This window comes from Tachyglossus aculeatus, chromosome 12 (assembly GCF_015852505.1).
Source record: "Tachyglossus aculeatus isolate mTacAcu1 chromosome 12, mTacAcu1.pri, whole genome shotgun sequence".
Lineage (NCBI taxonomy): Eukaryota > Metazoa > Chordata > Mammalia > Monotremata > Tachyglossidae > Tachyglossus > Tachyglossus aculeatus.
In genome coordinates this window covers 13,302,149-13,329,566 of record NC_052077.1, presented here as the reverse complement: position 1 = coordinate 13,329,566, position 27,418 = coordinate 13,302,149, and the positions used below count along the sequence as shown (strand labels likewise).

Genomic DNA, 27,418 nt, shown 5'->3' with positions numbered 1-27,418 from the left:
ATGTGGGACAACCTGATCACCTTCTATCCCCCTCAGCACTTAGAACAGTGCTTTGCACATGGTAAGCGCTTATCAAATGCCATTATTATTATTATTATCCCTAAAGCGCAGAGATTGGGACTGATGGAATGGAAACCTATGTCCCATAGTGATTCAGGGTTAGAGAATGAAAAATCTTTAGAATCTTCCCAGGAAGCTTCCTTGAACTAGTCAGGCTTGGAACCAGCCTTCAACCTTGGCCCCTTCATTGTGGGGAAAAGGCACTTAGCTGGCTTACTTTTCAGTCCCCCATACAACTATCCCATACAGCCTGTTCCTTTCTTCTGAGTGGGAATGACCCAGCTCCCTTGATGCCGTGCAAAGGGCAAGCGATGAAGGGGCAGCAAGAGTGGCCACCCACCCTGGATGGCAGAGCGGAGGACAGACGGTTTCCCCAAAGAGAGGGCCCGGAGCCGCACCTGAGCTTTGTCTCTGTTCTGTCTGAAGCAGAAAAGAATATGCTTTCGCCATAGCAACCGTTGCCCCGGGTAGTGTGCCTTCTACACTGTTTCCTTGGTAACCATGCACTGGGTTCTGCTGGCATCCTTTCACCGAGGGCAACAATAAATCACATCAACACGGCATTTTTCAATAGCCAGAGGTCAGTATGGTGCCCAAACAGATGGAATAAAGCTAGACACAGAAAGTCTCTTGCGGGCTCCAAAGGGACAATATTTTGGGAAGCATCACCTCTCCCTGAGTAGGTCCCCCCCAGTACTTCTGACAGGCTCTCCCTTCCCCCTCTCTGACCAGGGTTTTTACCTTTCCCTGCTGTCCTACTCTCAAACTAACTTCCCTTCCCTCTCTCTGATAAGTTCTTTCTTCTGAGTTTTTCCCAAGCTGAGGTTAACCCAGAAAGATAAACTGAAACCTGGCTCCACAAGGAAACAGGGAGGCCTGATTCCTGACTTCTAAATGCACCTGATTAATTTGTATCCACCCAAGCTCTTAGAGCAGTGCTTGACACATAAGCACTTAACAAATATGATTATAATAATGATAATTACAATCAGCCTCTTCCAGGTGTTCCGTTACTCCCTGCTTGGGGTCTACCTTGTCTGTGTTGGAGGGGTAGGGGCAGGTGGAAATTCAGTAAAATCCTGTTCCCATTGACATCCTGAACCCTCACAAGCTGGGTGTGCTAGCTGAAGTTTTTTTGCCCAGGAATCCCTGAACCAATCACTATGTGGTGGCTAAAACATTCTCCAGAGCCCAGGCTCATGTTCTCGCTGTTTCCTCAATCAATCAATCAATGCTATTTACTGAGTGCTTATTATGTGCAGAGCACTGTACTAAGTCCTTGGGAGAGTGAATGATAATAGCATTAGCAGGCACATTCCCTGCCAGTAAGAAGCTTACGGTCTAGATGGGAGACATATTAATATGAATGAATAATATGAATGACCATCTGTTTCTTCTGAAACAACTGACACAATTTATAATATACAATTTAAAGATATGGACATAAGTTTCGTGGGGTTGGGGGTGGGGCATACATCAAATGTCGAAAGGCCATTTACTCTACTCAACTCTTCTTGGATTCAGTCCTTCCACCCATCCTAATAATAACTGTTCTTTTGATAAGCTCTCACTTATTCTATGCCAAGCACTGTACTAGGTACAAGATAATCAGGTTGGATATAGTCTCTTTCCCACAGGAGGCTCATATGCTAAGGAGAAGGGAAAACAGACATCTGATCCCCATTTTACAGGTGAGGAAACTGGCCTGGAATGCCCTCCCTCCCCAAATCTGACAATTACTCTCCAGGCCTTAGAAGCCTAATTCAAGTATCTCCTCCAAGAGGCCTTTCTAGACTAAGCACCCCCTCCCACTTTCTTCTTCTCCCACTCCCTCTGCATTGTCCTGACTTGCTCCCTTTGTTCTTCCCCCTTCCCAGACCCACAGCACTTATGTACATATCTGTAATTTATTTATTTGCATTAATGTCTGTCTCCTCCCCTCTAGACTGTAAGCTTGTTGTGGGCTGAGAACCCGTTTATTGTTGTATTGTACTCTCCCAAGCCCTGCACACAGTAAGCACTCAATAAATACGATTTGAATGACTGAATGAAAGTTAAGTGGCTTGGCAAAAATCAGCTCCACGTGGTTACCTGGGAGGCGGTGACACTGAGCGAACACAAAGGCGGTGACACTGAGCAAACACAAGGCAGTGCAACACCACAGCTGGCTCTGATGGTATCCGAGAAATGGAGGAAAGATGTTAGCCAAGGGGAGATTCTGTAACAAGCCCTGGGACAGGGAAGCCTCTATGGAGTTGCTCTTCCTTCAGGGCCTCATTGGCTCCTTTAGGATCCTGGCCCTCCCTGGACCCAGCCCAGTCTTTCCCAACAGGTCTAGTCTGGACAGAGCCTGCTTTAAGTGCTTTATATAGTCATCTGCACACAACAAGCATTCAGTAAATAATATTGATTAATATTGATTTAGCCTGGTTTCTCTCCCCAAATAATCTAAAAAGTATGAATTAACCCCAAACTCCTATTTTTCATATATTTGAAGTTTTGTTTTAATGTTATCACTCCCCAAATTGATTTACTGTGATTTACAAATCTAGACTGTGAGCCCCATGTGGAACAGGGTCTGTGTCCTACCAGATTTCCTTGTCTCTAGCCCAGTGTTTAGTACAGTGGTTGACACAGAGTAAGCACTTTTTTTTAAACGTATTTTAAAGCCTTGGGCATTGAAAAATGAATCAGAAGTGTGTTTTTCTTGGGGACTCCATCCCCAAGAGACTGGAATATCCTTGGATAACTGGCAGGGATGGTTGGTTCTAGCTTTTCTTGTGAATGTAACCTTGCTTCTCCCTCTAGTATAGATCCTGCATCCCAAAAGCAATATAGTTTGGACTGATCTGGAGTCCAATACCCCCGACTTAACTGGTGGCCTTAATATTGCTATGGTGGAGCTATGATGTTAAGCTTTTGTTTATAATAATAATAATAATGGCATTTGTTAAGCACTTACTATGTGCCAAGCACTGTTCTAAGTGCTTGGAAATCAAGTTGTCCCACGTGGAGCTCACAGTCTTAATCCGCATTTTACAGATGAGATAAGTGAGACACAGAGGAGTTAAGTGGCTTTCTTGTTTAACAGCCACACCCCCCCACACACACTTGATAACTGTCCCCCAATTACACTTTTGAAAAACTGAAAATCCACGCCCTAACAGTGAACTGGCAGGCCTGTGTCTGAACTGCTCCTACCTGGGTCACCTCCATTTATTCTGGGAGTGAGGACTCAGTTCAAGACCCCCTTCAAGAATCTGGAGCTTACAGGCTTCCAGTCAAGGAAGTTTCTGGAGCTCTAGAATTCAAACAAAATCCGAGGCTGGACAGTAAATAAGGAGGGAGCAAGCTTCCAGAAACAGCATGTTCCCAGGAAACGACAAATCTCAGCTGGCTGCATGCCTGGTGGCTTTCACACCCACAAAGGCACACACGCACACTCACACACTCACACACTCACCCATGCAGGCACCTCGATCATCAGCTTTTAGAAAGGGATAATGATGTTTCCTACCCTGATGCAGTTTATCATTTTGGTGCCACGCTGTTATCAGGACAACATTTTATTTTTTGGAACACTGCGACCAGCGCCGGTGGCCATTCTAACCTGTCCCCATTGAGGGGAAATCTCTGCATCATTAAGGCAAACAGCCCTCAGCATGTGCAGCAGTTAAACAATCATTTTTAAACAGCCTAAAATGCCATTAAAATTCGGATGGTGCTGCCTTACAGCTCCTATTCTAAATGTCTTTTTGAGAATGACGACGTTTTACGTTAATGAAAGTTCTCTAATGGGGCAGATCCATTTCATAATATTCTTTTAACAGTTCTTTGTAAGTGGCCCTGCAGAAAGCGACACAAAACTACATTCTGCTGCCTCCAGCTCTAGTGCTAACATCCATTTCCATGAATGCAACTAGCGACACTACTCGGGAGTCAGAAGAAAAGTTGGTTTCTAGCCCAGGAGTTACAGACTTTGGGGTAGTAGTAGACTACTACTCTAGACTGTAAGCTCACTGTGGGCAGGGAACGTGTCTAACAACTTTTCCCAAGTGCTTAGTACAGTGCTGTGCACAAAGTAAGCACTCAATAAATATGATTAATTGATTGAGAGTAACTGAGATACAGCACACAAAGTGCTTGGGAAAATTAAAGAGACACATTTCCTGCCAACAGAGAGATGAGTTCTGTGGGGCTGAGGGTGCGTAAATAGATCTAAGTGCATAGGCCACACAGAAAAGAGAAAAGAGAAGGAGCTGGGGAAAATAGGGCTTAATCATGAAAGACCTCTTGAAGAAGATGTTATCTTAATGTCAGGAGAGAGGTAGACAATAATTATGGCATTTGTTAAGCGCTTAATATGTGTCAGGCACTGTACTGAGTGCTGTGGGAGAGTACAGCGTGGCTCAGTGGAGAGAGCACGGGCTTGAGAGTCAGGGGTTGTGCGTTCTAATCCCCGCTCTGCTACTTACCAGCTCTGTGACTTTGGGCAAGTCACTTCACTTCTCTGGGCCTCAGTTACCTCATCTGTGAAATGGGGATTAAGACTGTGAGCCCCAAGTGGGACACCCTGATTGCCTTGTATCTACCCCTGTGCTTAGAACCCAGCGCTTAGAACTGTGCTTCACACATAGTAAGCACTTAACAAATACCATCCTCATTATTATTATTACAAGCAAATAGGGTTGGCCCCAGTCCCTGTCCCACAGTCTCAATCCTCATTTTACAGATGAGAGAACTGAGTGAGGCTCAGAGAAGTAAAGTGACTTGCCCAAGGTCACACAGCAGACAAGTGTCGGTGCCAGGATTAGAACCCATGAGCTTCTGACTCCCAGGGAGATGAAAACATTGCTACAAGAATTCAGTGATCCTTCAGGAGGCTTCCAAGGGGGCCAGCTTTCATTTCTCAAAAACTTTAAGATGGATTCCTAATTATAATAACTGTGGTATCTGTTAAGCACTTACTATGTGCCAAGCATTGTACTAAGTGATGTGGTAGATGGAAGATATTCAGGACCCAAATGGGGCTCACAGACTAAGTAGGAAGGAAAACAGGTATTGAATCCCCATGGAAGATATTCGGGACACAACTGGGGCTCACAGACTAAGTAGGAAGGAAAACAGGTATTGAATCCCCATTTTGCAGGTGAGGAAACAGGCACAGAGAAGTTAAGTGACTTGTCCAAGATCACACAACAGACCAGTGGCAGAGCTGGGATTAGAACCCAGGTCATCCTAGATCTAGGATCCCAATCCCTCCTACCCTACCACCAACATTTTAGGGGCTGCTGTTTTCTGTTAGCCTTTGTCCTGGGCCTTCTGTGAACTCTTCCAATCCTCTTTAGCTCTAAGACTGGTTCCTGGAGAGCTATTTCCCATGTGACAAATGTTCCCCTTTTTCTGTTTTTAATTGGATTCAAAACTTATTATTCAGCACTTACCTGCTCTTGCCATCCATTAGACCAAGGACTTAATGATCTTGGTCCTTTATCTGATTGCATGGCTGCTTTCTGTTAGTGAGGCTGCCAATTAAGCCTCACCTGCACATTTGGGAAGCTGTCCCTTCCAGCAGCTGCTGTCATTCCCTGATACGGAAGTTAGTCCCTTCAACAACAGGGCTCTTTTTTTCTTCTATTTCTTATGAGTTTAAGCTTCTGTCCTTATTTCACCCCACCTGCTCAGGGCTGTTTCTGAGAATACACATCCAGGGTTCTCAATTAGGCTGCAGGTTTTGTGTTCAGCCTTGCTCAGTTAGGGAGTTTAAAGGGAGCTGCCCATTCTGGTCTCAGCCCTTCCTGCCCAGGGTTTCTTTTATTTTATAATGGGATGTGTTAAGTGCTTACTATATGTCAAGCATTATGCAAAGCTCTGGGGTAGATACAAGTTAATCAGATCACCTATAGCCCCTATCCTATAGGGGTTCACCCTCTGAGTAGGAGGCAATTCAGGTACTGAATTCCCATTTCACAGTTGAGGAAACTGAGGCACAGAGAGGTTAAGTGATTTGCCCAAGGTCATGCAGCAAGGCAACTGGCAGGGCCAATATTAGAACCCAGGTCCTCTGATTCCCAGGCCTATGCACTTGTGACTAGGCCATGCTGCTTCTCAATGTTGCTCAGTTCTTTGTCAGAGGGAGGAACTGCGCTCTTCCAGGACCCTCAGAATTTATGCCCCAATCTTTTTCCTCTTGAAGGAAGGTAGCTGGCTCTGTCCCAATCCCAACATGACCCTAGCCCTCACACCTGACTAACCCTCAGGCTACACTTAACTCCCCCCATCAAGTTATTTTTGTAACTTGGATTTTTTTTCTGTATTTCCCATCACAGGGGCCCGGCTGATGCTATTTCTGATGACAGCCCAGCCCCTTTTACGCCTGGTGTTCCCCATCCTCTCAGAATGTAACCAGGATCGGGCTATGGCATGAAGCTGGGGAGAACTGGTAACAGCAAGAGCAGCGGAGGAGGAAGAAGGACTGGCGGGGAAGGGTCTCGGCCTTTCCTCCCAAACTTTCCAACCTTCTCCTCCTCTGTGGTTGTTGAATTCTTTTCCCGCTCCTACCCCGAACTGGGTCAGGCCATCCTAACTGGTCAGCCTAGAGGACAGGGACTCCTGGAGCTAGTCAGGTCAGGGGAGCAGCAGCTGCAGTAACAGCGAAGTCCATCACATTTGAACGGTGTGGAAAAAAAGAAGTTACAAGAATAGAATATAAGGGACTGAGGGGGGGGGGCACAGGGGGACAGTGTGGTGATTTTGGTCATGTGTGATTAGGGCAGGAAAGCCTTGGAAAGGGGAAGGGCTGGGCAGAGCCTCTTCCCTGGTGAATGAACTGAGGTGGAAATTGTTACCCTTGCCTTCCTCAGCCTTGAATTCTGTGGCAGAGAGGTAAGCCTTAGCCTGCTTTCACCATGGAGCCAACTAACATTGGTCCTTCCCCCCATCCACTCCCCATTCTCTCCACCCCCACCGCCCTGATGACCCAGAACCCTGAACATAAAGGCTCTGCTGCTGCAGGGCAGCCCTGGGCTGCTAGGGTGGTTTCTTTCACTCCCACCTTTCCCCTTCTCCAAACCATTGTCTGAGCTGGGCTCCTCGGTGTCCAACATTTCCTCTGATAATGATAATAATAATAGTGATAGTAATAATTACGATAGTCATTCAGTGCTTGCTATGTGCCAAGTATTGTCCTAAGCGCTGGGGTGGTTGATCAGGTTGGACACAGTTCCTGTCTCACATGGGACTCACATTCTTAATCCCCATTTTGCAGATGAGGTAACTGAGGCCCAGAGAAGGTAAATGACGTGCCCAAGGTCGTACAGCAGACATGTAGTGGAGCTGGGATTAGAACCCAGGTCCTTCTGACTCTCAGGCCCGTGCTCTATCCACCAAGCCACTCTGCTTCAAAACCCATGAGCATGAGGGTCCTATCACCCAAAGAATTGTTCAGCTTTTCTTAAACTTTATGTCATTTTCTCCCCTAAAAACTTTCACTTTCTCTTTGATAGGTCTATTCTGGACATCTCATCTATGTATCTATCTATCCAGAGTCCGCTGGATTCCACAGGTATTTTTGCTTGCTCAGCTTCCTCTGGGAACTGATTCAATTTCCTTCCCTCCCAAGGAACCTGCTGCCCCCCAACTCTAATTGGTATGCCTCGTCCTGGTAGTGTAAAGATTGGGGAACAAAATTTTGTCGTTCGTCCTGTTCACAGCTGGTCAGTGGGAGAAAGGCGAATCAGCTAGCTAAATGCAGATTTTGGGGCTATCTATAAATTTCAATTATCCTGGCTTTCACTGTGACCTCTTAGCCCACCCAGAGCTATAAAAAATAAAGCTGTTAATAATGATAAGCTTTGGGGTAGATACAAGATAATCATGTTGGAACTGTCCCTGTCCATCAATAGGCTCACGGTCTAAGATGAAGGAAGAACTGAATCTTTAGTTTTCAGATGTGAAAACTGAGCACAGAAGTTAAGTGTCCAAGGTTGCATAACAGGCAAGTGAAGGAGCCAGGATTAAAACCCAGGTCTTCTGCCTCTTAGTCTGCTGTTCTTTCCATTAGATGTCCCTCCCTTTGAGGCCACTCTATCTGTGAGAAGCATGCATGTCACTTCTATCCCAAACCACTGGGTGGGAGAAAGTGGGCCACTCTAAAGACTTAAACTGGTCATTTCTTTTGAGCTTTTCCTTTTAAAAACTGAAGAAAATCATTATCGGTCACTTCCCCCCTGCCATCCAGTATCTCCTGAACTGGATAGAGTCTCTCTCCCATTTATCCCATCCCACATTTGATTATCTCCTGGACGAATCTGGGATGGCACCAATTTTAAGAGCAGGTGGAAACGGTGATGTTTCTAATGGCCCTGCAATCCTAAAGCAGAACACTTGAGGAGGAATTTGGGATTTGCTTCCATTCCTGGTTTCTGAATCACCTCGCTCACTGCCTGATGGACATGTCCCTCATGCCTTTGACCGGCAGTTCTCATCTGCTATGGTAACTGACACGTGGTGGGGTCATGAAGATCATTCCTGTATCTCAAGCACAGCCCCTACCCCTCTCACACCCTCCCTGTGTCCCTGATCGGTCATCATCAGCAAAATACAAAAACTGTTCATCTCCCCTATGGTACAGCCAGGTCCTCTAGACTATAAACTCTTTGCGGCACACAGTAAGCACTCAATAAATACGATTGATTGATTAATTGTGGCAGGGAATGAGTCGATCAACTCTATTATATTGTTATAGTGTACTCTTCCAAGTGCTTAGATCACTGCTACGCTTGGAGTAAGTGCTCAATAAATATGTCTGATTAATTGATTTCTTAGATCAACGGTATTCTTTCCGTAAAAACCAGGACATCAAGACACACTCCCAATTTTAAGCGCCTGCCCCTGTCTCCCCTGAGACCATGAGGGCTGGAAAAAGGAGACTAGTGTAGGGCTAAATCTCCCACGATCCTGGGTTGTCAGCAGTACAAAGTCCCGGAATGTTGTGCAGCCTGGACTGAGCATGGAATTGCTTTTCCCTATCCCTGATACCTGTGTCTTGCAAAATCTTTAACATCTCCACATTGCCTCTCATAAAAAACCTAAAACTGCTAACCCTCAACTTCAAGGCTGTCTATCAAGTGGGCTCAATAAAGCACATTGCATAGAGCAGGTCCTCAGTATAGTGCCCTGCCCACAGTAGCGGTGCCAAATCCCAATCAATCAATGAATGGCATTTATTGAGACTTAACTATGTGAAGTTTCTGGGGCTATCTATAAATTTCAATTATCCCGGCTTTCACTGTGACCTCTTAGCCCACCCAAAGACGAAAGAGTCAGAACTGAAGCATATCTCAAGGCATTTCAATCGTTCCATCTATCAGTGCTGGTTTATTTGCCCCAGACTCTAGGCTTAATGGAGCAATCTATAACAGGTGAGCTGGCATCTAACAGAGGCCTCTTCAGCTACCAGCACTCTTCCATCCTGCGAGAGTGGCAAGAAAACTTTACTCCATGGGTGTGATGATCTCACTGGGCTGCAGTGCCATCTCCCAGCCTGGAACCTCTAGACCTGTCCGGCCTCTGATCCTCCCCTGCCCAGGAACAACAAATCACACAACCAATGGCATTGATCGAGTCCTACTTGAATACAAAGCTCCACAATGTGCATTTGGTAGAATTTTCACTAGGTGCCAGACATGAGAAGCTTACTACTCAACTGAGGTGACAGTCTTTTCTCCACTAGTGGATACCAGGGGAAGAAAGAGAGCCCAAAAGGAAGTAGCACAAATACTCTAGGATGAAATAGCTGACAAAAAATTGAATCTACAAATGATTACATGATTATGATGGTATTTCTTAAGTGCTTACTATGTGCTAAGCACTGCTCTAAGCAGTGGGGTAGATAAAAGTTAAACAGCCTGGACATAGTCCCTGTCCCACATGGGGCTCACAGTCTCAATTCTCATTTTACAGATGAGGTAACTGAGGCACAGAGAAGTGAAGTGACTTGCCCAAGGTCACACAGCAGACAAGTGGTGGAGCCATTAGAACCTAGGTCCTTCTGGCTCCTAGGCCCATGCTCGATCCATCTTTAAGCTGGTTGTGGGCAGGGAACATGCCTACCAACTCCATTGTATGGTACTCCTTCATTCAATCATATTTATTGAGTGCTTACTGCGTGCAGAGCACTGTACTAAGCAAGTGTTTAATACAGTGCTTTACACACAGTAAGTACTCAGCAAATAACTTTGATTGATTGATTGATTGCTTTGTAATCCAGCCAAGTTCCTTGATCCCTCTGGGCCATGCCCCCTCACCAGTGAGGCCCTCTGTCACATGGAACAATTATGGAAACCCCAAACAGTGAATATTGGAAACCACATGGTCCTGGTTTGCTCTGTTTCCAGAAGGGGTTGAAGGTCAGGAATTTATTTCAGGATCACAGGGTCAAGAAGAAGAGGTTACTGTCCCCCTCTCTCACCTAAACAGGGACCCAACTGCCCTTGCTCTGCAAGAACATGGCAGGCCCAGAAGAGCCCATGTCCCAGAAAACGCTGACCTAGTGCCCTAGGTGCCAGGCACTGAGGGTCAGACCAACTTTGGGCTCATCTCCTTCTGCCCCATCAATTTTGATAGCCCTAGTGGGGGACTCATTGGCCAACCCCAAATTCCTGCTCATTGGCCATCACCCACCCCTCACTGAGAGTACTAAAGGACATGGGAGGTAAGACCTGTGTTGTGTCCACATTGGTTGATCTGGGGCTACGTGAGGGACACAGGGAGCCAAGTGGAGAGGGAGGGCAAAACAGCATAGGACATGCTGCCAGGAGGGCGGAAGGGTCCAGAGAGGCAGTGAGCTGGTTCCCTTCGCTGGGAGCTCTCACTTGGCCCTTTCTAAATGCTGACCTCAGAAAAAGAGTTCATTGTCCTCTAGACTATAATAATAATAATAATAATAATAATAATGATGGCATTTATTAAGCACTTACTATGTGCAAAGCACTGTCCTAAGCGCTGGGGAGGTTACAAGGTGATCAGGTTGTACCACGGGGGGCTCACAGTCTTAATCCCCATTTTACTGATGAGGGAACTGAGGCCCAGGGAAGTTAAGTGACTTGCCCGAAGTCACACAGCTGACAAGTGGTGGAGCCGGAATTTGAACCCATGACCTCTGACTCCAAAGTCCGGGCTCTTTCCACTGAGCCATGCTGCTTCTTTATAATAATGATGATGGCATTTATTAAGTGCTTACTATGTGCAAAGCACTGTTCTAAGCACTGGGGACGTTACAAGGTGATCAGGTTGTCCCATGGGGGGCTCACAGTCTTAATCTCCATTTTACAGACGAGGGAACTGAGGCCCAGAGAAGTTAAGTGACTTGCCCGAAGTCACACAGCTGACAACTGGCGGAGCCGGAATTTGAACCCATGACCTCTGACTCCAAAGCCCGTTCTTTTTCCATTGAGCCACGGTAGGCTTGCTGTGAACAGGGAATGTGTACATTTATTACTGCATTGTACTATCCCAAGCACTTAGTACAGTGCTCTGCCCATAGTAAATGCTCAATAAATACAACTGGCCGACATGTTTTCCCTCTGTCCCTCAGCCCAGCCGACGGTGGCCACCTTACCTTAAATACCAGCTCTCCAACGATGCCGTTCCATGTCCCATCCTCTTGGGGACTGCCATACTTGTGATCTGGTGCAACATAAATCTCATACTTGAAGCCCAGGTAGTTGGATAAGGCATCCAGGACATCAATGGAGAAGCCCTGGTACTTCTTCGGTTTCCCCAACACATTCTCCGAAACCATCACAAATGGCTCTTCCTGTATGGAAAAAAAGGGAAGTGTCTTGAATTTCATAATGCTGCTCTGCACTGCGGGGAAAAAGGGCAGAGAGCAAGATGTGCAGACTATACTTCCAACCCAGTCTCAAAATCACCATAAAATGTGGCCTAATGGAAAGTGCACAGGCCTGTGCCAAGTCAGGGGACCTTGGTTCCGGTCCACTCTCCACCTCTTGCCTTCTGGGTGATCATGGCCAAGTCACTTAACTTCTCTGTGCCTCAATTTCTTCATCTGTAAAACTGGGATTAAATATATGTTCTCCCTCCCCTACAGACTGGGCCCCATCTGGAATAGGGACTGTGTCTGAATTGATTATTTTGTGTCTACCCCAGAACATAGTACAGTTCTAAGCACATAATAAGCACTTAACAAATGCCACCATTATTATTATTATTATTATTATTATTATTATTATTATTAACATTATGATTACTATTATTGGGCTTGATCTTGGTTGATGGGGGGGTCAACGTTTCTAAACTACAATTTCTTAAACGCAACTGTCACTTTAACTGTTACTTCATAATTTAGAATATCAGATGCAAGGAATAAGGATACTGCAAAGGTTGAAAGTACAGTCTAATGGAGTTCCCCACAGTCTCTCACCACTTCCTTGCCTTATGGCCAACTAACCTATACTGGGCTCCCTCATGGCTCCGTTGGTCAGTTCCAACACCCAACCCCAAAGCAGGACCTTGGGAGCCTCTGAGAGAGGGTTACTGGTTGTCTGGCAGGGGACTAAAATTTGGGAAGTCTGGTGCAAGGTGGGCTTTCATTTAACTCATGTACTAGTAATAACAGTAGTAGTAGTAGTAGTAGTAGTAGCATTTACTGAGCACCTCACGGTGTGGTGAACTGTTCTAGGAGCTTGGGAAGAACAGAATTAAGAAGTGACATGTTCCCTCTGTGGGGCCACATCAATCAGTTAATCAGTGGTATTTTCTGAGCTCTTACTGTGTGCAGAGCACTGTTCTAAGTGCTTGGGAGGGTAGGGTACAGTAGAGTTGTAGGAAACAATCGCTGTTCACAAGGACCTTTCAATCTCTTCCCTGGCCAGCACTCCATTCCCTCTCTGAATGGGTCCTTACTATTTCAAGTCTCTTGTGTCTGGATCTTGCCTGGATTCCCAGCCTGGTCCCAGCTCCACCTATGCTCTCAAAATCCTGGTCAGGGCAGGGTCATGAGGCCCTGTCTTTCTCTGACAATGCTTTATTAACTGACCTGCCATCAAAGAGCAGAGCTTCATGCGTTTTCTACAGCTATGTAATTACTGCTAGGGCACAGGCCTTGGGTAAAGCAAAGCAGTGTAATCCAGTCTCTTCCAGTGAAAGAACACCTAATAATTAGGATGCTTAGTTCACGCTTATAACGTGCCAAGCACTGTACTATGCACTGAGGTAGATAAAGTTAATCAGGTCAGACAAAATCCTCCTCTCACATTAGGTTCACAGTTTAAGTAGGAGGGAGTTAACGGGACCGAGATTAAGTCACAGCAAACCTGTCTGACAGGAAAATGGCAACGAATGGCATGTGATGATTTACTGGTCATTCAGGTGACAGTCTCAAAGTAGAAGCTAGAGTCTCTGAGGAAAATAAACTTTTCACTGCCACCTGCAGTTTATCAACCCAAAGGCATCTCGAGGGCCTGCAGAAAAGGCACTTCAGGAGCTGATTCCCATACTAGAAGAGATTTATTCAAATCACGCCTTAGGTTAAAATATAATAGCTTCTCCTAGTGCTGAATTTGAATTCAGCTCCTAAAAAAATGTTTTTGCTAATTGCCTGGTTAATTTATAAGTCTGTACAAAGCTTTCAGTATTCAGAGTTAATTTCATCTTTTCAATAAACTCTGGTATATTGTTAATTAGGAAAAAAAGGACAAGATACAGACAAGACGCTGCTTCCCAGTTTCTGCTGTGGAGAAAGTTGGTTGGAGGGTCTGATACGTGCAGCTTTCCTGAATGTCAACAGGGCGAAAGGGAATGTTGTTATACAGTTCGGTTCAACGTGCCATCCTCCACAGACATTCTGGGAGACGAAAATATTTCTGATGGTTATATAAATTAACTGTTAGCTGAAACGAGTGGTGACTACTCTAATCACCCTGGGATGTGGGGCCTGTTTAGTGTCCCTGAAAGAAGACCCCAGCCCCTGATGGTGGCCCAAATGGCCACTATTCCCTGGGGAGCCTGGAACATTCCATTTCATTTCTCACAGGAGTGACACCATCACTTTTCAGTGTTAGAAATGTAAAGAACAGTAAGAAGGGTCCATCTATGGAACAGGTTGGCATCATCCATGGCTCATTTCTCTTATTCAACCCATATAGAAAGTATATAACTGCTCTGGAGAGGGTAATCAGAAAAGCTGTCATTAAATAATTGCTCTCCCCCACTTCAAAACCTTATTGAAGGCACATCTCCTCCAAGAAACCTTCCCTGACTAAGCCCTCCTTTCCTCCCAACTCCCTTCTGTGCTGCTTTTACTTGCTCTTTCCTTCATCCTCCCTCCCTTCCCCCTAGCAAATATGTATATATCTGCAATTTATTTATTTACTCTATTTATTTATATTAATGTCTGTCTCCCCCTCTAGATTTTAAGCTCGTTTTCAGCAGGAATGTGTCTGGCTGTTGTTATATTGCACCTTCCCAAGCACTTAGTACAGTACTCTGCACACAGAAAGCACTCAATTAAATACAATTGAATGAATAAATTAATAGTAAGGATTTGGTAAAGAAGTATTGCAGTAATCATAAAACCAGGAAAGAAGGGTTTTACCCATGTCCAAATGGTATTAATGTGGGAAGAGATTCTTACCCTGTTTCTCTTCAATTTGTATAAATCTTTCAGAAACACCATGGCCCTGCAGAGGAGCTCTAATCCCTGCTCCATCACTTGCCTTCTGTGTGACCTTGGGAAACTCACAACCTCTCTGTGCCTCAGTTTCCTCAACTATAAAATGGGAATTAAATCCTACTCCCTCCTACTTAAACTGTGAGCCCATGTTGGACAGGGACTGTGTCTGACCTGATTACTTATTTTACCCCAGTGCTTAGTGCAGTGCTTGGCACAAAGCAAACACCAAACAAATTCCATAATTATTTTTGTCTACAGGAATTCAGGGGTATTATTACCGTGAGAAGCCTGTAATTCCCTAAAATAATGGAATTAGTTAATACGGTTGCCACTGTTGAGGACAAGAATGAGAAAAACATTTTTTTCTCTAGAAATCAGAGTGAGTTGTTGAGGGAATGTGCGTTTGTGTGTCTGTGTGTGTATGCATATCTACAATTGTTGCCTGCTGATATATAGTTTCTGTTGCTTATACAGCTCTAGCTTTACACTCTACATGCAAAATGGGTGAACAAGGTGAGATAAAAACTGCCAATCCTTGGCACAGAAAATACACTGAATGCACACAGACTCCATTAATAGAAATCCCTGGAGGATATAATTTTTGCTTAATAAAAATATGATTTCTAACAGGACATTGAGAATAAAATAATACTTCATAAAAAAGGGGAAGAAAACACTAGTCATTAAAATGAATGCATCCTCATGCTTATTTAACCAAAGCAAACCTTAATACACTAGAATTAGGGGTGTGATTTTTCTTTGACAATCTGAACCCAGGTCTCTAACCTTAGAATGCAGTCTCTTTTGGTTGGAAATCTTAGTGGGATCAGGAACAGTGGGAAATCCATCTAGGATACCAGCTTCCTCCTCACTGTTAGGCAAGAAACCTTTATTTTCCGTGTACTGAACTCACAATCGTATCGTTTAAGGAGGATCAAGAGCCCCTTCTTCCCTGAGTTGCCTTCCCTGTCTTTGGCTCTTCGGCTGATGACTAGGATCTCTCGAGTGGCTGGGAAGCAGAAAAAGCAGGAGGGAGGTGCAACGAATCAATTGGGCTATTTGTGTGCAATTCTGGTTGCTGTCTGGTGAAAGAGAGTGTTGATGGTATCTGGATTATGCAGAATCCATTTACTCAAAACTATCACTATTCTGCATTTCAATCTATCATTTGAGTTTTGTCTTTATTTACTACAGGAGTACTATTTAATATGTAGTAATAAAGCAGGGCTGAGCGTAGAAGGAGCCTGTTTAACCTATCCTATACTCCATGCCGGAGAAGAGAACACTTGTTTCTGCTAATTGGCACATTTGCTATCCCCATGCAAAGGCTATCTTGGCCTATTGATCCCTCCTGGAGAATATGTTTACAGTGCTTAAATTCTTCCCCTGAGTATGCAGTGGGGTGTTTGCATAAACTCCTTGTTAATCTGATTAGCGCACAACCTCAGCCTCCCTCTTCAGTGAGCAATCTTTCCCTGTTGATGTCTGCTCCTTAGGCATAAGCTTTTTCTGGGAGTCCTGGCAAGGACTAACAAATCACCTTCTCCCTCTGACTAGTAGCAGTAGCCGTGGTATTATATCAGAGGCTATTGTGTACAATGCACTATACTAAGTCCTTGGGAGAGATAACCAAAACACAGGACATGATCACTACATGTAGTTTACACTCTGAGGAGATAGATATAGGAATATTGACCATGCATATATACACCAGTATTGAGGTGGATATAAATGAATGAATAACTGCATGAGAGCAAGAGGCAGATGAAAGATTGATAAGAATAAGAGTACTGATAATTTTGGGGGAAAGATTTGCTGGGGGAGGTGGGATTTTAGGTAGGCTTTGAAAGTGGGTTATGTTGAGGTCTGGTAGAAATGGGAGAGGACACTCCCAGACCTGGGGGACAATCTAATGACCAAGGGACCAGAGACAGGCAAGGTGAGAGTGAGGTACAGAAATGGGCTTGGGAGAAGTGAAAAGTGTAAGCAGGGGAGCAACAGTTGAGGAAAGCCAATATATAAGATGGAGAGATACATTAGAGAGCCTTAAAGCCAATGGTAGGGAGACTTTGAGAAGAAGCTTGGCAAGGAGCTGGGCAACCATTGGAGGGCTTTGGGGAAACGAGAGATGTGTGCTGGTTGACGTTTCAGGATGATAATCTGAGCAGCACATGGAATATGCAAGGCAAAGGAGAATGGCTAGAGGCAGGGAGACCAGTGAGGAGTCTCATACAATACTCGAATGGTAAGCAGCATGGCACAGTGGGAAGAGCTTAGGCCTGGAAATCAGAGGACCTGTGTTCTAAATCTGACTTTGCCACTTACCTGCTGTGTGACCTAGGGCAAGTCACTTACCTTCTCTGGGCCTCAGTTCCCTCATCTGAAAAAAGGGGTTCAAAACCCATTCTCCCTCCTACTTAGACTGTGAGCCCCATGTGGGACCTGATGATCTTGTATCTATCCCAGCCCTTAGTATAGTGCTTGGCATATAGTAAGCACTTAACAAATACCACAGTTATTAAGTCCTCATAGCAGGGGAGTAACTGTTTGAGTGGAGAGGAAGAGTGGGAGTCTGTGAGATGTTTTGGAGTGAAGATATTTGGAGGAAAGACATCAACAGGTATTGGCAGTAGATTGCATGTAAGAGCAGAAGGACAGTGAGGAGCTGAAGATGATACCAAGGTTGTGTGGTTCAGGAGGAGGTGCTGTCAGTGGAGATGGGGAGGAAACCGATAGGAGTGGGGAAAACGAATTCCGTTTTGGACACTTTTAGTGTGACATGTCAGTGGGTCACCCATGTGAAAGTGAAACTTGGTTGACTACAGTTTCAGAGGAGATTATCCCCTTAACTGATCAGATCAATCTTTTCTGTGTGGGATGTTGGATTACGAAACGTTCATCATATAGACTGTCTCTATATGTTGCCAACTTGTACTTCCCAAGCGCTTAGTACAGTGCTCTGCACACAGTAAGCGCTTAATAAATATGATTGATTGATTGATTGATTGATCATATGCAGCAGTGAGACCTGAATTTTCCAGTTTCTCATGAGGTACCACCAGCATTAGATGGCAGAACAGTATCAGCAACAACGAAGCCTTGGAATGCCAAGAGCTCACTATGAACTACAGCACTGCCGATGAGATTCTCTGAAAGACAATGAGATTTCCTCTTTCCCCTCAGTAATTGAGACAAAAAATGCTGCTCTCTCCAAAACGTCTTGTCATAATCTGCAGAATCGGGAAAAGGAGGTGTGTCAAAAATCATCTCAGCTCTCAGCACAGTGTGAGGTACAAAGCGGCAGTTCAACTGTGGGTAACCAATCCAAGTATTTATTGAGCCTTTGCTATATGCAGAGTACTAAGCATTTGGGAGAGTAAAATAGAGTTGTAGACACAATCCCTGCCCTCGAGGAGTTTACCATCAAAGGGAGGGCTCCCAAGTGGGATTCCTACACTTCGCCAGTTGGGCGACATTGCTTTTTGTGGGTAAGTAGGTGGAGCTCAACACTAACTCAAATGATAACAATAATGCTAATAATGATCGTGGTATTTGTTAACCACATGTTATGTTCAAGCAATGACTAAGCACTGGAGAAGATATAAGATGACTAAAGTCAGGTACAGTGCCCTGTCCCTCATGTGGGAGGGAGAACAGGTATTTAATCCCCATTTTCAGGCAAGGAAACTGAGGCACAGAGAAGTTAACTAGTTCAAGGAGCAGAGAAAGAACGGGAAAACCATTAACCAAGTTTGAGCAATTTTTCTGCAGGCATATGACCTGGTGTTCTTAATTGGGGAGCATGTTTATCTGGCCCTTGGCACTGTAACTGTTCAGTGGCTGCTTCTGAATAAGGAATCAGTTTGCTCCTTTTTCTCCAAAGATTTCAGCAAGTCACCCAGCCCCTAAAGGTTCATTTTCTGGAGTACTTTATCGACTACAGACCCAGGGACCACGCTTGGCCCGCAACACAGTAGCTTGTTATTTTTAATTGAACAGTAAAGTACATTGCTCCACGTTGGAATCGATGGATAAAATTTAATTGAAACATTTAATTTTCTCATTACAGAAATCTGCCCACCAGCAATGGTTTAAAAAACCCAAAAGATTGAAGTCCACTGAAATATGATAGTAAAGTAGCCACCTGATTCAAGCCTATGAAAGCTGGGGAGATGAAAGGGAAGCCTTTTAGATTCTCTTTCTTACCCTTCAGGTTGTTACTGTTAGAGTTTAGAATACCAAGGACCTCAAGACCCAGTGAAATCATTCGCTCATTCCTAAGCACAAGGGTTTCTTCCATTTCAAATTTAAGCAATTATGATACAGTTGTCTAGGAAAGACATCTTAAAATAATCACATTCAGGCCATGCTTGAATATTACTGATTGGCTGGGAGAGGAGTGTTGGCTTCCCTACAAGTCATTTCCTTTATGGGGCATTCCCAGAATAGGTCCCCCCCTGTACATAATAATGATAGCATTTATTAAGCGCTTATTATGTGCAAAGCACTATTCTAAGCATTGTGGAGGTTACAAGGTGATCGGGTTGTCCCATGGGGGGCTCACAGTCTTCATCCCCATTTTACAGATGAAGGAACTGAGGCACAGAGAAGTGACTTGCTCAAAGTCACACAGCTGGCAATTGGCGGAGTCAGGATTTGAACCCATGACCTCTGACTCCAAAGCCTGGGCTCTTTCCACTGAGCCACGCTGCTTCTCAATGTCAGTCATCCCTTCAGCCCAGCCTCAGTGCTCAGGTGGATATTGGATTATTTACTCCTCTTATTTATATTTTGCTTTTGGTGCTTGTTACCACTTCTAGCCAAGCTACCTACCACTCTTCTTTTCATTGTATTCATACTATTTAAATTTAATGGTCTCTCCCAGTGGAATGTAAAGCTCCTCAACGGCAGGAGAAAGGTCTTTTGATTTTAATAGCTATTCCCAAATACCATACAACAGAACTTCTCATCTTCCCTCCTAAATCATTGCTCCTTCTCTTAACTTTTCCCAACTCGAATGATAGCACTACCATCCTCCCTTGTTTCAGAAATCTGCATTCTTGGTGTCAGCCTTGACTAAATCAGTGTCATATTTATTGAGCCCTTACTGTGTTCAGGGCACTGTATAAAGCACTTGGGAAAGTTACAATATAACAGACACATACTCTGCCCACAACAAGCTTACAGTCTAGACTCCACCTGGTCTTCAACTCTCCTATTTAGCCTACCATTAATCCTGGTGGTTCTTTCTTTTCCAAATCTCCTAGACCTGCCCCTTCTTCTCCAACCCAACAGCTCTCACCTTGCTCCATGCTCTAGTCACATTGTGGATAGACTATTGTGTCAGCCACCTTCCTGACCTCCCTGACTCCAGCCTCTTCAATCTATACTTCACACTGCCACATGGATCGTCTTCTATCACCATTTGGCACACATCTTTCCACTCCTCAAAATGCTATATTGGTTTCCCATTTGCACCTGCATCGAGAAAAGACTCCTCAGCTCCAGGTTTTTCCACCAACACACCCCGTCTCTCATATTTTCTCTCTTCCACAGTTCACTTTCTTGGCTCCTCCCAAGGTAACCTTCTAATTTCAACCTCACTTTCAATTCTCCTGCCTCCATCCCCTCACTTATACTGTTCCCCTGGCCTGGAACTCCTCCCATCCCACAGATGTGACAAACCCACAGCTCTCTTTATATTTAAAGCCCTCCTAAAGTTCCATCTCTTCCAAGAAGCCTTCCCTGATTGCCTCCCAACACTCTAAGCTACACAAAACCAACAGCCAATTCTGGGATAGAAATATATATCTATGTAGCTATATATCTACGTATCTATATATCTATACATAGATATATATAGATACACAGATACATAGATATATATACGTATACAAACATATCATATATATACATATGTGTATATATAGTGTGTGTATGTATGTATATATACATACATACATATATATCTATGCATGTATATATATATATCTCCAACCTTGGCAGTTAGAAATATGTCTACTCAAGGGAACATTTCATGATTATTCTGATTAATCTAGTTGTGAATACTTTAATGTCTGTCTCCCATCATTAGAATGCAAGCTCCTTGTGGGCAGAGAGTATGTTACTTCCTCATGTTAGAGCAAGCAGCGTGGCTCAGTGGAAAGAGCACGGGCTTTGGAGTCAGAGGTCATGGGTTCAAATCCCGGCTCTGCCAATTGTCAGCTGGGTGACTTTGGGCAAGTCACTTATCTTCTCTGTGCCTCAGTCATCTCATCTGTAAAATAGGGATTAAGACTGAACCCCCAGCGGGACAATCTGATCACCTTGTAACCTCCCCAGTGCTTAGAACAGTGCTTTGCACATAGTAAGTGCTTCATAAATGCCATCTTTATTATTATTATGTTTTATTCTCCCTTGATCTTAGTACACTACATCACACCTGGTGGGTCCTCAGTAGATACTATTACTACTACTGCTGCACACAGAAAATATTCCCTCCCTCCCTACAAGCACAGCAGTCCAATTTCAGCAATACAGTAGCAGTGCAGCAGGAGAGAGAAGGTATAAAAGTGAGAGTTTGAGGGGAGTCGGCTGGTATGCTGAGTAAACACTATGTGGTGACCCTCCAGTCAATCAATCGCATTTATTGAGTGCTTACTGTTTGCAGACCACTGTGCTAGGTACTCCAGGTGTTCCCACATCTCCTGAGGTGGTCAACTTTGCTTTCACTCAGAACTGTGTATCACCCACAACTACATGGTCCACCCTAACTCTAGGGATTTTTTTAAATAGTATTTGTTAATGCAGGTACTATACTAAGTGCTGGGGTAGACATAAGCGAATCAGGCTGGACACACTTCAGGTCCCATATGAGGCTCACAGCATTAATCCTCATTTTACAGATGAAGTAACTGAGGAACAGTGAAATTAAGTGACTTTCCCAAGGTCACACAACAGACCCATGCTCCATCCTACTGCCCAGTGGTCTTTAAGACAATCCATCAGATAAAGAGGTACTAAAAAATGTTCATATTTTATTTCCCTACTCACTCTCTAAGACTTTTTCAGGAGCTGGTGGGGTGCCGTTTTAATTCTATTTATTTACAATGATGCTATTGATGCCTGTTTACTTGTTTTGATGTCTGTCTCCCCCCTTCTAGACTGTGAGCCCGTTGTTGGCAGGGATTGTCTTTATGTGTTGCTGAATTGTACTTTCCAAGCACTTGGTACAGTGCTCTGCACACAGTAAGCACTCAATAAATATGACTGAATGAGTGAATGCCATTTTATTCATTCATATAAAGACGGTCCCTACCCAACAACAGTCTCATGGTACTCATTTTTAAAATGGAATTTGTTAAGCCCTCACACTGTGCTAAAGTGCTTCAAACACTGTGTGCAGAGCATTGTACCAAGCACTTGGGAGACTACAGTTCAATAGAGGTAGTAGACCCTATCTCTGCTCACAAGGAGCTGGTTTCTTAAGATCTCATTTACAATATTTTAGAATTAATTGGCACCTGAGGCTTTTATCACCACGATCAATCAGGATAGTGGTGATTCTGCCAGGTTTAACAATAATAATAATAATTGTGGTATTTGTTAAGTGCTTACTATGTGCCAAGCATTGAACTAGGGTCTGAGATAGATACAAGGTAATCAGTCTGGGTAATCAATCAGTTCCTGTCCCATATGGGGCTCACAGGTTAAGTTAGACAGAGGTTTGGGGTATGTTTCAATCCCATAAACTCCAGGCTCAAAATCCTTGGGGCAGTTCAATGGGATTGAATGAATTCTTCCAAAAAGGAGCTTGCAGTTCAGAATGTAACTGCCTATACCTGGTAGGAATCCTTATATGCTGCAAAAGTCTGAAAAGGAGACTTGGTATTCTAAGTATTAAGTTTAAAAGCTCAAGGTCACCAAAACTTGATCTGTTTCATACCTGAAGAAAAGAGAAAATTTAAGTGGGAAACTCAAATTCCATCAGCATAACTGTGGCCATCGGATTGCAGTAGCTAGAAAAGCCAATATGCTATTATTTTCATTTTCAGAGTTTACAAATGATTCTGTCAATATCTTTCTCAACTGTTACAGACAAGTGGCAAATCCATTTTTCAAATGTAGCTTCTGTAACTGAACTCTGAAATGTTTATTCATTATTCCGTCCTGCAGGCTGGGTTTCAACTTATTCGAGGAAATGCAGTATCCTACCCAGAAGCTTCAGCAGGTTGGACAAGCTTATAGGAAACCTCACATTTGAGTGACAGTTTCCACCTCAAGGTTCAGGGTAATAGGAGAGATTGACCCATGACCCAAATCATCCTGCCATGTGTCATTACAAGCTCCTCCGATTGACTGCAAGCTCCTTAAGAACAGGGATCGTGTCTACCAACTGTACTGTAGCTTCCCCAAAACTTAGTATAGTCTTCTGCACATACTAAATGCTCAGCAAATACCACTCATTGACTGATGTGCCAATCCTTTAGCCTGCAATGAAATGAGCACATGGAGCTCTGATGCAATGCAGAGATCCAGGAGACACTTTTCAACAAGTAACAAAAGTGCTTCCTTCCTGCTCGCCTCTTTTTAGAACCAACATGCTGGTCAGAAGAAACGAGCAGAGTAGGGTCTTGGCAGGTAAGGAAAACAGTCTGCTGCTGACAACGTACACTGTGAGCCCCAGGTGGGACAGGGATTGTTTCCAATTTCATTAACTTGCATCTACCCCAGTGCTTAGCAATTATCATAATTATTGACTAAGAAGATTTAGTAGGAGATGACGCTCAACATTTTCCTCTGATTACCTCTCAGGCAACAAGATTTCAACTTGGTTGATTTTTTTTACTTTTTTTAATTGTGGTCCATTCAAACACTAAAAGGACACCTTGCTAATTACTCAACATCTTGCTAATTACTCTCTCACTGGATACTCTTTTCCCATGGCACCATTGCTGTTAAAAACAACTTCACATCCAGGGAAGGCTAAACATGTGGGTCTCCTGAGAGTTCTTTGGAAAGACTTTCTAATCCACGGACTCGGCCAACTGGGAATGGGCTGAAGCTTGGCCCTTCTTCTAAGGCTGCCTCATTAACCTCTGGCCCCACAAAACCAATATGCATATCCCTATACTTTGCCCCTTTCCCCATCTGTTATTTATTTAAAAGACTGCCTCCCCAACTAGACCGTAAGATCTTTGTGGGCAGAGATCATGCCTACTAACTACATTGTATTTCACTCTCCCAAGGGCTTAGAACAGTACTCTGCACACAGTAAGTACTCAATATATATCACTGATTGATTGACAAGAGATCCGGGAGGTGGTTACCTGAACAATGCCTCAAAATGTCCTGATCTGTACTATAAAGAGAGAACATGCCTCGGTTCAGTTCTCAGAGCCGTAAAATGAATTCCATGTTTTTGTATTTTATGTAGATAATCCGGGCCTCTTCGACTCTATCTTCCCAAGATGAGTGATGAGACTGTTCTTTAGCCAACCTATCCCACAAAGGAGGTTGTTATCTTTGAAGTCATTGAATGATAAGTTGAAAAAAATTACGTGGGTTTTACAATAATAATAATGGCATTTATTAAGCGCTTACTATGTGCAAACCACTGTTCTAAGTGCTGGGGAGGTTACAAGGTGATCAGATTGTCCCATGGGGGGCTCACAGTCTTCATCCCTGTATATATGTATATATGTTTGTACATATTTATTACTCTATTTATTTTATTTGTACGTATTTATTCTATTTATTTTATTTTGTTAATATGTTTTGTTTTGTTCTCTCTCTGCCCCTTCTAGACTGTGAGCCCACTGTTGGGTAGGGACTGTCTCTATATGTTGCCAACTTGTACTTCCCAAGCGCTTAGTACAGTGCTCTGCACACAGTAAGCGCTCAATAAATATGATTGATTGAATGAATGAATCCCCATTTCTACAGATGAGATAAAATGAGGCACTGAGAAGTTAAGTGACTTGCCCAAAGTCACACAGCTGACAACTGGTGGAGCCAGGATTTGAACCCATGACCTCTGACTCCAAAGCCCGTGCTCTTTCCACTGAGCCATGCTAGAGCATCTGGAAGTGCAACCCCTCTTCCAGTGACTCTGAATAAATTATGTTTCCTTCAGCTAAAAGACTCTTTTCATTTCTTTGAATGATATTGGTCAAATGCTTTCTATTGGCCAGAATTTCTTTATGCCAGGCACTATACTAAGTGCTGGAGAAGATGGAAGATAATTAGGTTGGACACAGTCCATGTCCCATATGGGGCTCACAGTCTTAATCCCAAATTTACAGATGAGGTAAATGAGGCACAGAGAAGTTAAGTGACTTACTAAAGGTCACACAGCAGGCAAGTGACTGAGCCAGCATTAGAACCCAGGTCATCTGACTCCTAGTCCCGTGCTCTTTCAAAAGGCTAGACCATTCTGTCGATCAATCCCATCATGAGACTGCGAGTTAGGAGACCCAGATTTGAGACTATACTCCACCACTGTGTTACCTTGGTCATTACTTAACTTCTCTTTGTGCCTCAGTTTCTGCATATATAAAAATGGAGAAAAATTCCCTGCTCCTTTTCTCTCTCCCTCCCTCTTAGACTGAGTCCCATGTGGGATAGGGATTGTCCCTGATCTGATTAAGCTGTATCTACCCAAGGGTGGCCTAGTGGAAAGAGCACGGGCCTGAAAGTCAGAGGACCTGGGTTCTAATCCTGGCTCTGCCAATTGCTTTCTGTGTGACTTTGGGCAAGTCACTTCACTTTTCTGTACCTCAGTTCCTCAACTGTAAAATGGGGATTCAATCCTACTTCCTCCTACTTAGAGTGTGAGCCCCATGTGGGAAAAGGAGTGTGTCTAGCCTGACAAAACTTGTATCTACCCCGGCACTTAGAACAGTGATTGACACAGAGTAAGCGCCTGACAAATACCATGAAAAAAACAAACATTTAGCACAGTGCAAGTCACCTAGTAAGTGCTTAATTGCCATTACTTTTATCACTACTATAAGGCCCACCCAAAGGAGTAGCTAATGTTTTAGGACAAAAGTTTCAGAGCCTGCATCAACCCCTTTAAGAATTGGAAAAGTCACCACATTCTAGACTATGCCTTAAAATGAATCATATTTACTGAGTACCTACTGTAGGCAGGGCATTGCACTAAGCTCTTGGTATATTGTTGGTATAACAGACACATTCCCTGCCCACAATGAGCTTACAGTCTAGATGCTTATTTAACTCCATTCACATTCCAAATAGGGACTAGAAATTAGGAAAAAAAACATTCTAGTTGTTGGAAGTCAAATCCAACAGAAAAGCAAAATCTTGAACATCGGTTTTAAGATTCTCCACCAGTTGCCTCTTTCTCACCTAACTTTTCTTCTCCCAGTTAAATACTCTAAAGGTTCCTTGCTCTCAATTCTCCTGCCTCTGACACGGCTTAAGTCTTGCCCTCTGCCTGGAACATTCTTCCCTTTCTATACCACTAAACCACACCCTTCCCTTGCTTCAAAGTCCTCCCAAAATATCACCTCCTCCAGAAAGCCTTCCATGACTAGTCCTCATCTTTCTACTTCTGCTGCCCCTTTGCCATCTCAGATTGATCAGTTTATTTGTTCTAGATTTATTCATCCACTGTGTTTATAATCTATGTCTGCTCTGTCACTCTTGGCTACTGAATATTTATCAAGTTTCTTGAGGGCAAAGATCCCATCTTTCACTTCTTCCCTCTGTTTCCCAAGTGAATAGTGCAGTGTTCTGCCTCCAGAAGTTGTTTGGTCGGTGCTGGAGATATGAATCTTGACTTTAATTCAATTTCCAGTGCAGACAAATACCCTCCCTTTTGCTCTCCCTAACATCTGCATTCTTCAGCGCAAATTTCCCATGGCAATGGAGAGACCAGTTTAACCAAATGCCTGCATACCTGGGTCTTTCAATTCATATTCCTAATCCTTCCCTGATTCCTCTGTCTGGTTGCTTTTCACTCATTCCACTTTGGTGTTTGGTTTCTGGTTTGTTTTTGTAATTCTGAATGTTCCCGTTTCTCGTTTCCCCTGGGGACATAATTTCAGTTTCTTCTTTGAGGAACTCCATGATACAGATACAATATCCAACTCAGTCTATACTTTCGTGACTAGGACTCTCGCATCTGCTTTCTTTCCCCAGAATCTCTCCCAAAGACTGACGTTCCTCTCGGTCCCTCTGGGGCCCTGCTACCAGCCGAAGTCTGGGCCAGCTGCCACAGGTCGGTAATTTCAGTGATGCTGAAGGTATTGGCAGTGCTTAGGTACAGTGTGCCTGCTTTGACATGGGGCTCACACACATATCTTTAAACACCAGCCCCAGCAGTCGGAGTTAAACAAGTTCCCACAAAGGGAATTGCTTCACCTGCTGATTTGTCTTAACAACAATAATAATAATAATAATAATAATAATAATAATAGTGTTAAGCACTAGGGTGGATACAAGCAAATTGGGATGGACACAGTCCCTGTCCCACATGGGGCTCACAGTCTCGATCCCTATTTTGCAGATGAGGTAACTGAGGCACAGAGAAGGAAGTGATTTGCCCAAGATCACACAGCAGACAAGTAGTGGGACTAAAATCCAGGACCCTCTGATTCCCGGGCTCCTGCTTTATACAATTCTCAGGCTCCTGTC

The 27,418-nt window shown here is 43.9% G+C and overlaps 1 protein-coding gene and 1 long non-coding RNA gene across 3 annotated transcripts in view; one reads left to right on the top strand and one right to left on the bottom strand.

The window, feature by feature from the left end:
* GRID2 (glutamate ionotropic receptor delta type subunit 2) overlaps positions 1 to 27,418 on the bottom strand; it is a 924,709-nt gene that overhangs the window by 160,826 nt on the left and 736,465 nt on the right. For both annotated transcript variants that reach the window (XM_038755327.1, XM_038755326.1), the window contains exon 10: positions 11,681 to 11,878. In XM_038755327.1, the coding sequence (XP_038611255.1) occupies positions 11,681 to 11,878 (198 nt within the window). The remainder of the gene's footprint in view (positions 1 to 11,680; positions 11,879 to 27,418) is intronic.
* Positions 588 to 27,003, top strand: LOC119935827. The gene is made up of 3 exons (XR_005453455.1): positions 588 to 640; positions 7,566 to 7,624; positions 26,924 to 27,003. It is a non-coding gene; the product is annotated as an uncharacterized LOC119935827 (long non-coding RNA).